At 40.6% G+C, this 16,723-nt stretch overlaps 1 protein-coding gene across 7 annotated transcripts in view; it reads right to left on the bottom strand.

The window, feature by feature from the left end:
• Window positions 1–16,723, bottom strand: part of LOC132815808 (zinc finger E-box-binding homeobox 1-like) — a 193,334-nt gene that overhangs the window by 15,509 nt on the left and 161,102 nt on the right. For all 7 annotated transcript variants that reach the window (XM_060825056.1, XM_060825057.1, XM_060825060.1 and 4 more), the window contains 2 exons: window positions 16,358–16,466; window positions 2,514–4,267 (listed from right to left, as the gene is read on the bottom strand). In XM_060825056.1, coding sequence (XP_060681039.1) covers window positions 2,514–4,267; window positions 16,358–16,466 — 1,863 coding nt within the window. The remainder of the gene's footprint in view (window positions 1–2,513; window positions 4,268–16,357; window positions 16,467–16,723) is intronic.

Below are 16,723 nucleotides of genomic sequence, written 5' to 3'. Positions count from 1 at the left end.
TTAAGCCCACATTTACAAACTTGGCAGTTTAACTTTGGTGGTGGGAAAATGTCTGAAAATAATTTCCGGTTAGAATTAATAGGAGAAATTGATTAATTTGGAAGAATTAACACAGATTTCTTCAAGGAAAATAGCTTCTAAATAGCTGGAGGTTTTGAACAAGTAATATAAAAGGTTGATGAGGAGAAGGATGTCGGTGGTGTACACGGACAGATTTGAACATTACAGGGCATGGTCTAAAAAAAAGACATTAACAAGTTGGATACAAAATTGGCAGCGATATGGTAAACTGACAGTAACAGTTCAATAGATATGGTGGCACAGTAGTTAGCACTGCTGCCTCACAGCGCCAGAGACCTGGGTTCAATTCCCACCTCAGGCGACTGACTGTGTGGAGTTTGCACATTCTCCCAGTGTCTGCGTGGGTTTCCTCCGAGTGCTCCGGTTTCCTCCCACAGTCCAAAAATGTGCAGGTCAGGTGAATTGACCATGCTAAATTGCCCGTAGTGTTAGGTGAAGGAGTAATTGTAGGGGAATGGTCCGGGTGGGTTGCGCTTCGGCGGATCGGTATGGACTTGTTGGGCCGAATGGCCTGTTTCCACACTAAGTAATCTAATCTAATCACGTCTCGATACTTTTAGGCTGGAAGTTATTTGTTGTGGAGTTCTTTGGGTATTAGTACAGTTTTGATACATATAAAATGATGTGGACCTTGACATGCAGAGGACAATTTCAAAGTTTATGGATGACAAAATGAAGGAATTATAAACAGTGAGTAAAAAATGAGGTCTGCAGATGCTGGAGATCACAGCTGAAAATGTGTTGCTGGTTAAAGCACAGCAGGTTAGGCAGCATCTCAGGAATAGGGAATTCGACGTTTCGAGCATAATCCCTCCAAGGCCCCAAGGGATCCTTCCATATCCGCCACAAGTTCACCTGTACCTCCACACACATCATCTATTGCATCCGCTGCACCCGATGTGGCCGCCTCTACATTGGGGAGATGAGCCGCTTACTTGTGGAACGCTTCAGAGAACACCTCAGGGACGCCCGGACCAACCAACCCAACCACCCCATGGCTCAACACTTTAACTCTCCCTCCCACTCCACTGAGGACATGCAGGTCCTTGGACTCCTCCACCGGAACATAACAACACGACGGCTGGAGGCGGAGCGCGTCATCTTCTGCCTGGGAACCCTCCAACCACAAGGTATGAATTCAGATTTCTCCAGTTTCCTCATTTCCCCTCCCCCCACCTTGTCTCAGTCGGTTCCCTCAACTCAGCACCGCCCCCCTAACCTGCAATCTCCTTACTGACCTCTCCGCCCCCACCCCACTCCAGCCTATCACCCTCACCTTGACCTCCTTCCATCTATCTCACCTCCACTGCCCCTCCCCCAAGTCCCTCCTCCCTACCTTTTATCTTAGCCTACTTGGCTACTCTCTCTCATTCCTGATGAAGGGCTTATGCTCGAAACGTCGAATTCCCTATTCCTGAGATGCTGCCTAACCTGCTGTGCTTTAACCAGCAACACATTTTCAATTATAAACAGTGGTCAGCATATCATAAAAGTTCAAAAATACATGGACACATTGGTGGTGTGGGCAGATCCATGGCAGGTGAAGTTCTATACAGAGAAGTATGAGGTGAAGCTCTTTGGTACCAAGAACATGGTGACACAGTAGAAAGACCACTACTCTAAGGAGTGTGCAGAAGCAGAGAAACCTGGGTGTATACATATAAAAAGGTCAGTGAAGGTGGTAGGACATTGCAGTTAATGAAGCATACAGGATCCTAGCCTTATAAATAGGGGCTGAAGAGTTCAAGAACAGGGAACTTCTGATGAACTTGGATAAGACACTTGTTAAACTTCAGCTGAAATATAATGTACAGTTCTGAGTGCGACACGATAGATGGGTGTGAATGTATTGGACAGAATGCAGAAGATAGTTACAGGAATAGTTCCAGGGATGAGAAACTTCAATTATGAGAAATATTGGATTGGTTGGCAGTGTTTTCCTTGGATAGGAGGAGGCTGAGGTTGGATAGGAATTTTCAAATTCATGAGCAGGATGGACAGAGTCAATAGGGAGAAATGGTGCCCATTTGTAAATGGATTCTGAACCACAGGCACCGTAGTTTAAAAGTATTGCAAATGAGAGGTGAATAAAAACTTTCACACAGGTAAGAGTTAAGGCATGTAATGCACTGCATGAAAGTGTGGTGAAGTCCGGTTTAATAATTGATGGATCCAAGAGATTAAACAGTTAAGGAGAAATAATGTAATGAATTACAGGGAAAAGGCAAGAAATTGTCACAAAACTAAAACGCCAGTGCAGACATGAGTCATATTGCTTCCTACTGCACCATAACAATTGAGATTCTGTAAAAACTATATTCAGCTTTATAAAATAGGAAGAAACTTTGAAGTATCCATCCACTTTCTTTTGAAAAATCTATTTAAGTACTAGATAACGATTTGCAAAAGATCTGTAATAATGGTACACTTACTGCATGATTTCCATTCGCTTGAATTGGTTTCTGTTGTGATTCAGATCCATTTGAATTGGTTGATTTATATGTGTAGGCCACCTGTGGAATGAAACCGGCCTGCTTTATTGTAGCTAAGGCTCTGAGACATGGAACACTGTTTTGGCTTGAAATGGCAACAATTGTGGGTATTGGAGTTGTATTTGTAGGGATTGCAATACTTATAGGTTTGGCACTTGAGTTTCCTTCTGAATGATCATTTTCTATTTGTTCTTTTTTTAAACAAGATAGGTTTAAGGGCTCCTCTTGAACATAATGAACACTGCTGTGGTAAACACTGGTTATTGTGGGTCTTTCAAGTCCCTCTTTTTGCTGCCGTGGAAGTGACAGATCAAGAGGTTCTAACTGTAAATCCTCTTGGTTGCCATCGGGTGTGTTCAGATAGCTTTGTGAATTTCTTGAAGATGCAGAAGAGAGATTTAGAGGTGATGGGGAGGGAGTATTACTCCTTGAAGGATCTGCCATCACATTAAATGGTGTACTTGTAGTTTGAGTTTCAGTCACCTTATCAATAGCTTCAGAATTTGCAGTATTGCCTTGTAAGTCACTAGCAGGTGAAGAATCTGTATGACTGAGTAGATTTGGTTTGACCTCCTTGTTGCGTGGTGTGGGAGAGGAAGGACAAGATGGCTCAACTGGAATCTGACCAGTTTGCATTTTCTCAAACCACTTTTTCACCTTTTCTAGTGGTAGGTTTACAGCAACAGAAATTTTTGCTAATTCTTCTGATGTTGGTTCTGCATTCAATGCATAATATGCCTTAAGAAGTGACAACAGATTCTTCAATGGCTCTTGATCTGAAGAGATGTTCTCCTCTGTTGATACAGAAGCTCCGGAGATCTTAATATTGGCTTCTCCTGAATGAGATTCAGTTTTAAGTTGATAGTGCTTCAGTTCGTGAAGTGCATTTAATCCACCAGGACATTCATTACAAAGCAGACATGTGTTACTAACTCCTTCAACACTGGTCTCCATTTTCTCAGTTTTGACTGTGAGGTCTTCTGGTGGCTTTTCATTTGTACAATTGTCTGCTAGGTTAGCAATCTCCTTTTTCAAATTTTGAGGTACAGCTTGAAGTTGACTTGGCTCCAAGCTGTAGTTGATGATGATTTTGGTTGTTCCATCCTGATCAATCAAGGGAAGACTGATTGATGAAATAAGGGAATGACTGTTTTGTTGAACTGATGCAGAAGAGACTGTTCCTGGCTCTTTGGAAGGGAGAGTGACATGATTATTTTCTAATACTGCAACTTTAAGAACATTCTGAATGTCACTTAGATTTATGCTAATAGGAGAGACAAGGCCTACAGTTGGCAACACAACAGCCTGAACCACACTCTGAGGTGATGTTGTGACCTGGAGAGGGTTATTGCCACTAAACCCTCCATTTTGGAAAGAGCTTGCACAGTTGATACCAGAGGTCACGACCATAGTTTTGTACTCATAATCCACAGGCTCAGTTTTGATTTGGTTTACAGTAGGCTGTTCTTGTAAAGGTTTACTGTTTTCTAGCTTATGACGGAGTTGTGTTCTAGCAGGACTATTAGTTGATGGTGAAAGGGATGGAGAAGTGCCTTGAGGTGTCTTGATTCCTGAACGAGCTCTACCATTAAGTGATATAAGACCAATGCACTTCTTACTACTGATGTGTGAACTGTAAGAGCCAGAGTGAGAAAACCGCTTCTTGCAGTTAGGACATTCATATGGCTTTTCTCCTAGACAGGGAAGAGAAATAAGACAGCAACTTAAATCTCACATTCTTTTATGTTATACACAACTCCTTGCAACTTTAGGTCATAAAATGCTTATTTTCTCAAGGCATTTTTAGACAAAACCTACAAATTTAAAATATACTTCAGCCAGCAATCCCTCCTAGAAAAGGTCATTCTAATGTAATAAAAGCAAAATCCTGGAGATGCTGGAGATCTGAAATGAAACTCAGTAGGTTAGACAGAACTTGTGGAGAGGGAAAACAAAATGAACATTTCAAGTCGTACATGACTCAATTTTTCTAGCACTGTTTATATTGCCATCTGGACGTGTAAGTGTAAAAAGTTCCACAGAATTTGAACTCAAGCTAATTATTAAGACACGGATTAATGCATCCCATCACAGATTCTGAATCAGATAATGGAATGGTTTCTCTCATCAACAGGCACCAGAAGAACCCAAGCTTACTGATGTATTCATAATCTCCTAATGGCTGATTCATTTGAAATGGGCTCTGCTCTGCTATATGATGCGGCTCATTAAAATGTGACAAGATCATTTTATATCTTTTATGTGTTTGATTAAAACGTTTCTGCACACAGTCAACTGCATATAAAGAAATGACTCATTCATAAAGTCAGGAAATATGGGATACAGGGAGATTTGGCTACCTGGATTCAGAATTGGCTGGCTTACAGAAGGCAGAGAGTGCTTGTAGATGGAAAGCATTCCGCTTGGAAGAGTGTTGAGTGGGGTCCCGCAGGGCTCTGTTCTTGGGCCTCTGCTCTTGTAGTTTTTATAAATGACTTGGATGAGGAGGTCGAGGGGTGGGTTAGCAAATTTGCAGATGACACAAAGGTTGGGGGTGTAGTCGATAGTATAGAGGACTACTGCAGGCTGCAGTGCGACAGAGACAGGATGTAGAGCTGGGCTGAGAAATGACAGATGGAGTTCAACCTGGATAAATGCAAAGTGATGCATTTTGGAAGGTCGAACTCGAATGCTGAATACAGGATTAAACTCAGGATTCTTGGCAGTGTGGAGGAACAGAGGGATCTGGGTATGCAAGTACATAGATCCCTCCAAGTTGCCACCCAAGTGGATAGGATTATGAAGAAAGCATACGGTGTTTTGACTTTCATTAACAGTGGTATTGAGTTTAAGAGCCACGAGGTTTTGCTGCAGCTCTGCAAGCCCCTGGTGAGACCACACTTGGAATACTGTGTCCAGTTCTGGTTGCTCTATTATAGGAAAGATACAGAAGCTTTGGAGAGGGTGCAAAGAAGGTTTACCAGGATGCTGCCTGGACTGGAGGGCTTGCCTAATGAAGAGAGGATGAATAAGCTCAGACCTTTCTCTCTGGAGAGAAGGAGGAAGAGAGGAGACCTGATCGAGGTGTACAAAATAATGAGAGGAATAGATAGAATCAATAGCCAGAGACTTTTCCCCAGGGCAGGATTGACTGGTATGAGAAGTCATAGTTTGAAGATATTAAGAGGAAGGTATAAAGGAGACATCAGAGGATCTTTACGCAGAGAGTTGTGAATGCATGGAATGCGTTGCCAGCTGAGGTGGTGGAAGCGAAATCATTGGGGACATTTAATCCACTGCTGGACATGCACATGGATAGCAGTGAGTTGAGGTGTGTGTAGGTTAAGTTACTATATATTACATTAGGATTAGGTCTCGGCACGACATCGTAGGTCTAAGGGCCTGTTCTGTGCTGTACTTTTCTATGTTCTAAACTGCAAAGTCAGTTCAGCTTTGCGTCAACTATAGGAGATAGACAGGAACACTTGTCACAATCTTTTCATATATCATGATCAGAAATTTTACAATTTACTATACTATGAGAAATAAACCTTGCAGCTTTTAGAAATTAGACCTTAGAAATTGAGTAAATCTCGGTTATTTTCACACATGGATTGCAGTATCTTACTTCTGTGTAATCTGAATACTGTACTTGTGAATAATATTGTTGAAATTTCAACCTGATAACTTTGTAAATTCCACTATTAAAGACAGCACAAGTACATGACCAGCAAATGTGGAAATGTTATTAACAGCATTGAGCATCTTCTTCCAAAAACATGATTGCCATGTATGCTGATCTTGTCCATATATGAAAACTTAAGTTGACTCAAAGCACTGGGACAGGAGTGAAGAAAACCCACAATACAGCAAGTATTAAATCAATACCAAATGTTCATGAAGACAGCTCACGACCACAGTTTCTCAGACAACTACAAATGGACAATAAGTGCTGACAAGGCCAGTGACACACAGGTCCCCTGAATGAATATTTCAAAAATGCAGGGAAGACCATTTGGACAGTTAACATTTGCGCAGGCTCTTTGGGAGAACTGAGCTGGCTCTCACTTCCTCAGTCTTTCCCCATAACCATGCAAATTTTCTGTTCACAAAACAATTCAATTCCTTTTAAAAACTCCGATTTTATCGTCTTCATCACAAAATTAGATTCCGAGTTCAGATCCTAACCACTTATATCCCCCGACCTACAAAGCTGGCATAGGTTCTTTTGGAATGTAAAAACTAGGAGGAGGTAATTCAGCCCCTCGAGCCTGCTCCACCATGTGACAGAATTGTGGCTGATCTTATATTGGCCTCAAACTCACACTCTCCATAACCTTCAACCGATTACTGATTAAAAATATATTGCCTTCTTAAATTTACTTAATATCCCAGTATCCACTACACTCTGGGGGGTACTGACTTCCACAGATTTACAATCTTTTGAGACAATTAATTTCTCTTCGTCTGTTTTAAATCCATGAGCCCTAATCCTACAACCAATATCTCTTGTTCCAGATTTCCCCACAAGGAAACATCCTTTTTACTTTGTTAACTCCTTTAACATGTATATACCTCAATTATATCTCCACTTATTCTTCTAAACTCTAGTCATTATAGACATATCCTGCTCAATAACAAGACAAACCTTTCATCTTTGGAATCAATCTTGTGAGCTTCTTCTAAACTGTCTCCATTTTAACTATATCCCTCCCCAAATTCGGCAGCTTTCCAGGTGTGATCTCACTCATGTCATGTACAGTTGCAATATTTCCCCCTTCCTTACTCTAGTCCTTTAGCACTAAATGCCAAAATTCCACAGTCCTGCATCATTACCTGCTGTACCTGCATAGTAGTTTTTTGCAATTCATGCACTAGATCACCCATATCCCTCTTTACTGAAGCTTCTCCCATTTAGATAAGAGTGTACCTCTCTATTCTTCCAACTAAAATGGATAACCTAACATTTATTCATGTTAAATTTCATGCGCCGAATATTGGCCTATTCACATAACTTATCCATTTCCATCTGCTAATTTTTTATTTGTTCATTGCAACTTACTTTCCCATCTATTTTAGTGTCATCTGCAAACTTGGCTATAGTACTTCCTATCCCCACATCCAAGTCATGCATCCAGATTATAAATATTTGGTGGTCAAGGACTGAATCCTGTAGCACCCTTCCAGTGGACCATTTATCCTAAATTCTCTTATTTCTGCTGGTTAGCCAATCCTTTTCCTACACTGTATCTGTTGCACCCAATATGGTCCCCTCTACATCAGGGAAACAAGACTCCATTCCTGATGAAGGGCTTATGTCAATTCTCCTGCTCCTCTGACGCTGCCTGACCTGCTGTGCTTTTCCAGCACCACACTCTTGACTCTGATCTCTAGCATCTGCAGTCCTCACTTTCTCCTTTTCTAGCTAGTTAATTACTCCTAACCACACATGATCATAACTTTGTATTAATCTTTGTTTGGCACCTTATCAAATACAAATTTTGATAACCACCTTGATTGCGTTCCCTCAAATTTGTTTTGATGAGGTCACGGGGACTGGGGATATATTTGCTTTATTTGTTTTATCCCTTATTCTTACAACTCCTCCATTAAATTTCCTGTCAAGTTTCTCTAAGGAGAACAGGACCAGTTTCTACTATCTACATAACTGAAGTATCTCATCCCAAAACCAACCTTGTAATCTTTTCCGCCCAGAACGATCACATCATAGACCTAGTATTATAGCATATTATAATTTGTTTGGTTGACTTGACAGTTAAGTATCGATCACCTTAAAACTGAACAATGCTGGTAAAAGTTATTATATACTTCTAAAATGCTTAATACATTTCATGCTTAATTTTGCAATTAAAAACTACATTTGGTTAAAAAAAGTAATTTTCAACATTTTCTCCCCACCCTAAAAAAAAAGTTTGTGGCACATTCATGTCCTCATCCACTGGACTCAAAAGTATTTCAGTTAGTTCAGTACTTTGAAAATGTGGCAGTCACCTTTCATAGGACAAGCTCCCAAAGACCAGAAACTGTGTTTTATGATCCTGCCTGACAGTTAATATTGACATTGGAGACAATGTCCCAGCTCTTTTTGGACATTATGTCATGGTATATTTTATATCCTTCTGAAGGGACAAAAGAAACCTCATTTTAACATCTCATTCCAAAAGTTGGCATCTCCAAAAGTATAGCGCTCCAAGTACTGAACTGATGGTCAGCCTTGATTTTTGCCATCAAATCCTGAAATATGTCATGAACTCATAAACCTGTGACTCAGAAGTGTGTGCTCCCAACCAAACCATGGCTAACTTAGATACAAAAACAGAAACCAGGTAATGACTATATTAATCTCATTTTAGCGATATTATTTGAAGGAGTAAATTTGGTTAGAACTTTAGTCCCTCTTTAAAATGTCATGGGATTTTTCACATCCACCTAAAACATGTATAAGAACTTACAGCCTTGCTAGGTTGATGGAACTGGAGATGATCAATGATTTCAAAAGGAAAGTGTGGAGAACTTAGAAGAAACATGCAGGTGTACATGGATAGAAAGGGATTGGCACTAATTGGATTGCTCTATAGAGGGATGGCATGAACCTAAAAGCCTCTTTTGTGCCATAATGACCAATTGTCTCAGAAAAGGCAGATCTCTAATGTGAAGGGTAGTAGTTCCAACAATGGAACAATCCATCAATATTACATGACAGCATAAGAATGATACTCCACTCCAGAAGTCTGACTTCAACTCAATTTTTGACTCAGAAATAGTAATAATGCTAAAATGACAACTTCAACACCAGAAGTATCCAAAATATGCAGCATGAATAGGTACCTGGGACTTCGATGTTGTGGCCATTTCAGAGACATGGATAGAGAAGGGTGAGGAATGGATGTTGCAGGTTCCAGGGTTTAGATCTTTCAGTAAAAAACAGGCAAGGCGTGGCCTTGTTAGTCAAAGATAGTATAACGGCTGACAGAACTTTTGATGAGAACTCGTCTACTGAGGTAGTGTGGGCTGAGGTTAGAAACAGGAGAGGAGAGGTCACTCTTCTTGAAGTTTTTTTTTAAAACAGCCCTCCGCAGAGTTCCAGGGAGGTGGGAGAGAGGATTAGCAACATTATCCGAGGTAGGAGTGAAGGGAAGAGGGTGGTCATTATGGGGCACTTTAACTTCCCCAACATTGATTGGAAATGTTATAGCTCTAGTATGTCAGATGGATCAGTTTCTGTCCAATGTGTACAGGAGGGTTTCCTGACACAGTATGTCGAAGGGCTGACAAGAGGGGAGACCACACTGGATCTGGTGCTTGGTAATGAACCAGGCCAGGTGTTTGATTTAGTTGTAGGCGAGCACTTTGAAGAGAGTGACCATAATTCAGTTACATTTAGTTTAGCAATGGAAAGGGATCAGTACATGCCACAGGTCAAGAGTTATCGATGGGGCAAGGGCAATTATAATGCGATTAGACAAGAATTAGGCTGCATAGAATGGGGTAGCAAATGCAGGGGATGCAGACAATCAAAATATGGAGCTGGTTTAAGGAACAGATACTACGTGTCCTTGATAGGTATGTCCCTGTCAGGTAGGCAGGAAGTGATAAGGTAAGGGAACCATGGTTTATTACAGAAATTGTATCTCTTGTTAAGAAGAAGAAAGAGGCTTATGTGTTGATGAGGCAAAATGGTACAGATGAGGCGGTGGAGAGTTACAGATCAGCTAGGAAGGATTTAAAGAGAGAGTTAAGAAGAGCAAAGAGAGGACACGAGCAGTCTTTAGCAAACAGAATAAAGGAGAACCCGAAAGTTTTCTATAGGTATGTGAGGAATAAAAGGTTGATTAGGGTCAGAATAGGGCCAGTCAAAGACAGAAGTGGGAAGTTGAGTATGGGCCCTGCAGAGTGTTAAATGAATATTTCTCATTGGTGTTTATTCTGGAAATGGAGAATATTGTAGAGGAGAAAAATGAGGTACGAGTTTTTAGACTAGAAAGGATTACGGTTAGTTACACACGGGTGTTATCAATTCTTGAATGAGTGAAAGTAGACAAGTCCCCTGGGCCAGATGGGATTTATCAGAGGATTCTCTGGGAAGCTAGGGAGGAGATAACAGAGCCTTTGGCTTTGATATTTGAGTTATCATTGTCTACAGGTTTAGTACCCGAGGACTAGAGGATTGCAAATGTGCCCTTGTTCAAGAAGGGCAGCAGAGATGACCCAGGTAATCGTAAACCAGCTTTACTTCTGTTGTAAGAAAGGTTTTGGAAAGGATTATAAGAGATAAGATTTATAATCATCTAGCAACAATTTGATTTCAGATAGTCAACATGGTTTCGTCAAGGGCAGGTCGTGGCTCACAAACCTCTGAGTTTTTTGAGAAGGTGACCATGCATGTAGATGAGGGTAGGGCAGTTGACGTGGTATACTTGGACTTCAGTAAAGCCTTTGATAAGGTTCCACATAGTAGACTGATGGAGAAAATGCAAAGGCATGGAATTGAGGGTGATTTAGCAGTTTGGATTAGAAACTGGCTTTCTGGAAGAAGGAAGCGAGTGGTGGTTGATGGAAAATATTCAGTCTGGAATCCAGTTACTAATGGTGTGCCACAAGGATCTGTTTTGGGACCACTGCTGTTTGTCATTTTTATGAGTGACTTAGACGCAGGCATAGGTGGATGGAATAGAAAATTTGCAGATGACACTAAAGTCAGTGGAGTAGTGGATAGTTTGGAAGAATGTTGCAGGTTGCAGGGGGATTTGGATAAACTGCAGAACTGGACTGAGAGGTGGCAAATGGAGTACAATGCAGCTAAATGTGAGGTGATGCACTTTGGGAAAAATAACAGGAAGGCAGAGGACTGGGTCAATGGAAAGATTCTTGGTCGTGTGGATGTGCAGAGGGTTCTTGGAGTACATGTGCATAGATCCCTGAAAGTTGCCACTCAGGTGGATAGTACTTTTAAGAAGGCATACGGTGTGTTAGGTTTCATTGGTAGAGGGATTGAGTTCCGAAATGCAATATCATGCTGCAACTATACAAAACGCTGGTGCGGCCACAGTAGGAATATTGTGTACAGTTCTGGTCACCCCATTACATAAAGGATGTGGAAGCATTGGAAAAAGGTGCAGAGGAGATTTACCAGGATACTGCCTGGTCTGGAGGGAAGGTTTTATAAGCAAAGGCTAGGAGACTTGGGTCTTTTCTCATTGGAAAGGGAGGTGGCTAAGGGGGGGATTTGATAGAAACATACAAGATGATCAGAGAATTAGATAGGGTGGACAGAGAAAGACTTTTTCCTAGGATGACAACGTCAGCTTGTACAAGAGGGCATAAGTACAAATTGAGGGGTGATAGATTTAAGATTGATGTCAGAGGCAAGTTCTTTACTCAGAGTGGTAAGGGCATGGAATGCCCTACCTGCTAAGGTGGTCAACTCAGCCACGTTAGGGAGATTTAAACAATCCTTAGATAAGCTCATGGATGATTTTGGGATAGTGTAGGGAGACGAGCTGAGAAAAGTCCACAGGTTGGCGCAACATCAAGGGCCAAAGGGCCTGTTCTGCGCTATATTGTTCTATGTGTATAAATTGACCCCCTAATTTCAGCTTAAAAACGGTCTTCAAGACTCGACCTATATAAGGTAGTTCTTTATTCTGCTTTTAAGAAACCTGCTATAAACAGCGGTCAGTCAGGAGAATTGGTCATTTTGGTGATCTCATTGGAATTTCATACATTGATGATACACTTTGCGATCGCTTGTGGACCAATGTGTTTGTTGGCCCACATGTCTCAGCTTAGGTATTGTGTGAAGTTCACTGAATGAAGAAAATGCATTTTGTCAAGTATTTCATAAGTTATTTCACTTCATGTTAAATATTATGATCCTGAAATAATTCCTGAAACAAGACACACCCAGAACCTTAAGCAGCTGAGTAATTGCAGATCTTTCAAACAAGCGTTTGGTGGTACACGAGTGCTAAGAAAATATGCTATGAAAAATAACTCCATGATGGTTTCCAATTTTAACATATTAGGATCGAACCATAATTTGGAATCTAAGACAAAACCAGTAAAAATACTAAAATAACATGATTTGGACACAAAACATGTCAAGTGATCTGTTCAGGAAGCATTAAAAAACAAGGCAGAAAATATTGAGAATGTATTTTCATTCTCACACCAAATTTACAGATTACAATGAGCCTCCTTGAGTCAGTAACAAGATATCTTTAAATACTCAGTTCAAACAAGTAGAATCACAAAAGCCAGAGTGGGAATGGATCTTGCCAAAGACGGTGATGGCATTCATTGCCTCAGGTCAGTAACCATGTATTTCAGAAATATTAGTCTTAATTAATGCCTCTATCAATCCAAAGGCTAAGTGCATTTCACTCAGTCACTTCTAACCATACTGGTGAAACCCTGAATGATGTTGTTAACATCTAGGGACAATACATTCTCCGTTGGAACAAATTACTGACCTAGTGACTTTAGGATTTGAAAATTTTACTGAATGATGTCCAGTGCAAGTATATTTATGTCAGCTGTGCAGACTTGGTTTTCAGTCAGGCACCATTACAGGATACACACATCGTATGCATCTTGAGCTGTCAGCAAATCACAGGGTGGCACCTGGAACTCAGCTGAGCCATGGTGAAGGTAATGGTTACTGCTGAGAGATATTATCCCCAAAACCCAACATTGTGTGTGTGTGTGTGTGTGTGTGTGTGTGTGTGTGTGTGTGTGTGTGTGTGAGAGAGAGAGAGAGAGACACTCAATGGCGATGGAGGGAGGTTGACAGGGAGATTGGAAGCCAGGGCAGCCGGTGGCACTGTCAGATGAAAGCCCTGGCCTAGGTCAAATTCTTTGATATTAATAGAGATTGAGAAACCACACCCTTGCTAACTCCTAGTCTGCCAGCAGTGGTTTGGCAATAGGTAGGCCAACTTATTCTCTTCCTGTCTGGAAACAAAATAAGCAGAGGCAAGTGAGAGGAGATGCTTCAGTGGTCATTAATTGACTATTAACAGGCGTCAAATAGCACCGGGTCAGGTGGTCAGCAATGGACCTTTCCACCCAGACTTAATTTCCAAGGTGATAGGAAGGGGCAGGCATCTCTCTGCCATAACTACCTGTCCTTCGGTCAATGACAGGAACATTCCACCCTCAGTATTTTCCCCTTGATAGAAGAGCGAAGTTCAAGAAAAGTCACAATTCATTAGATACAGAAACACCCTGATTCAATCAATCATTCTTTCAAACTACTTGTTAAGCTTTGTGACCAACTGATTCCAGTTTTTCAGATGATGTACTGTTGATAAAAAACATATTACCATTTCCTCTTCCATACATCAGGATATTTGCCAGAATACCAATGTGAGACATCTCCAAGATTGCCAAATTGTACCAAACAGCAGGTCTATTTGACAGTTCACAACAAGCAAGGTATATCCTTCCAGCCAGTGCTTGGAAAACATACCACTGTGTGATTCCAATTATTTGATAACATGTTCTGATTAACCCTGACTGATGCACTGTTTACATTTAACAAAATAGCCAACTGCCATTCTCTGGTTCTTACCTCAGGACAATTCCTTGATCAGAGTGAACCTGCTATATTTAAATTTTAAAAAGTTAACTGTCGGTTCTCACCTAACTGGTGCATTCTCCTGGCAAAATCTCTTCTAATCAGACTACTTGACAATCACTCACTTTTCTCATACAGTGTGAAAGTTGTTGTTCTTTACATTTACATTGTTGTGAATCATGATGAGTGCAAGATAAAAATGCAACCATTTGTACCCCTCAGGTTACTTGCAATAACTGCAAAGTTCCCATTTATTTGATTTGTTCAAGGCATCTGAATCATCCTTGGTGAACCTTTTAAACTGGGGTCACTAGAATCTCTACATTCATCTGTTTACTTTGTTATAAAGTTGAAGGCATATACTGTATCTTTAAGAGAGAGAGAATGTTTTCCTGAACTGAGAGATTACAAATACCTGTGAATACGACTAGGTAGTAGTCCCAGAGTATACTGGAAAATTGAAAACATGTAACTTTTGGCTGTGAAATGGATACCTAAATTTTGATTGTTCTCTTGACAACAATTAGAATTTAACCAGTTTAAATTATGCCTTAGGATACTAAAACCCAATAGAGTTTGAATTTGTTTTGCCAAAAATGATCCAATGAGAGTATCTGACGTTGGGGCAGGTATAAGAATGCTAGCATTTTGAAAGCTAGTCAGAAAACAACTGCTTAGAGAGAGCAATTGCCCATCTAACATCGTGCCCTTAAAGAAATCAGAAAAACCCCTCTCTACCAAAGGTACTTTTTCATGTAAAGTCTATTCGTAGTGAAAATACGAAAGATAACCAAGGTGATCAGCAGCAGGAAAACGGAATACAGCGAGGAAGACAAAGACAGTGTAGTTTTGAGATTCAGTAATTTTAATAAGTGCCTCTTTGGAACAGCATGTTTTTATAGAATTTGGGTCAGATAGTAAGTAGTATACAGAAAGAGGGACATGGATTTGAGAGTTTTTGTTTAATGTTCACTATTAGAGTTAGAAAAGTAAATTGATATTTTTTCTTTGAATAGTGGAATTTGAAAGTTCTATCACTCACGTTTTAACAGATTACAAGGTGAGCTTTTCTAGGTGCTTGATTTAATTAGCAGAGGGGTTCGACCATTGCGACATAACTTGCACTAGAGTCGGATCTTGTTCCAGTTCCAACTATAGTCTTCCAAAACACTGACAAACATATTTATTCTTCTGTCAATCTTTTTTTATCACTGTAGAATCAATTACAGCATCACATATGTATACAAGAAGCCACTTGCCAATCTGAGATGGCAGTTGAGAAAGGTAAAGTTGCCACAGTACCACTGAACTGCTTTCTCAGACAAAGGTAACTATTGGAGACTTTAATCAGAAGGGCACCATGCCTCTGGTACAGGAGAAAATTGAGAACATTGAACATTATAGTGCAGTACAGGCCCTTCGGACCTCAACGTTGTGCCGACTTATGAAATCAACCTGAAGCCCATCTAACCTACACTATTCCATTCTTGTCCATATGCCTATCCAATGACCATTTAAATGCCCTTAAAGTTGGTGAGAAGGTAGGAGCTTCATGCTGTACATTGCAAACTAGCCATCCAGCCAACTGAGCTAACCAAACCCCTGGCAAAAGAGAAAAGGGCACAGAAAAACAAATCAATAGATGAATGGCTGCGAGCAGTTTGATATTTGGAGGATGAAGTATGTTGCATCAAAAGACAGAAGATGAGAGTAGGCCAAACCCTCAAACCTGCTCCTTCATTCAACAGGGTTGATCATCGGACACAAATCCCAAATCCTGTCCCCCACCCCAATGCAGTATCTATCTTCTTCTTGGAAACACAATGGTTTTGGCCAGAACCACTTTCTGTGGTACTTAGTGCCACAGACTCACCACTCTGAGTGAAGACATTTTTCCTCTCAGTTGTAAAAGTTTTACTGCTTATCGTTAAACTATAACCCCTACTCCTGATCAATCGATTCAATCTTTCCTCTTATGTCAATCCTGTCATCTGAGCAAACAATCTGCTAAACCTTCACTGCACTCCCTCGATGACAAGAACATCCTTCCTCAGATACAGAGGTCAAAACTGCACACAGTTTTCTACATGCGACCTCACCAACATCCTGTATGATTACATTAATAACAATCCTCTTTTGCCATCTACTTGAAGCATTAAGAAACTAAAAATAGTTCTGTACTTACCACTGTGGATGCGTAAGTGCTCCTTTAGATGATGCTTGTATTTAAATGCTTTTCCACATTCAGTGCACTTGAATTTCCGGTTCCCACCTGTCTGCGTTACAACATGGCGCTTACATGCGAATGAAAAGAGAATGGTCTGAATAAAAATCCTTGTAACAGGTATTTTAGATTTACCAAAAAAAGTTACATAGCCTTCAAACTTCAGTGACCAACCCTATTCAGAACTCTTCAGATGTCCGACAAGTCATACCTGCATGCACCAAGACCCGGATAATATCTAACCCAGTTTTTGCTATTAAGTGGAAAGAACATACGTACTGTCTAACCAAGATAATGACTATCTGTAACAAAAAGTTCAACTATCAC

The sequence above is a fragment of the Hemiscyllium ocellatum genome, chromosome 5, assembly GCF_020745735.1.
Source record: "Hemiscyllium ocellatum isolate sHemOce1 chromosome 5, sHemOce1.pat.X.cur, whole genome shotgun sequence".
NCBI classification, from domain to species: Eukaryota; Metazoa; Chordata; class Chondrichthyes; order Orectolobiformes; family Hemiscylliidae; genus Hemiscyllium; species Hemiscyllium ocellatum.
The sequence above is the reverse complement of the archived record's forward strand: the minus strand, read 5'-3'. Positions and strand labels throughout refer to the sequence as shown.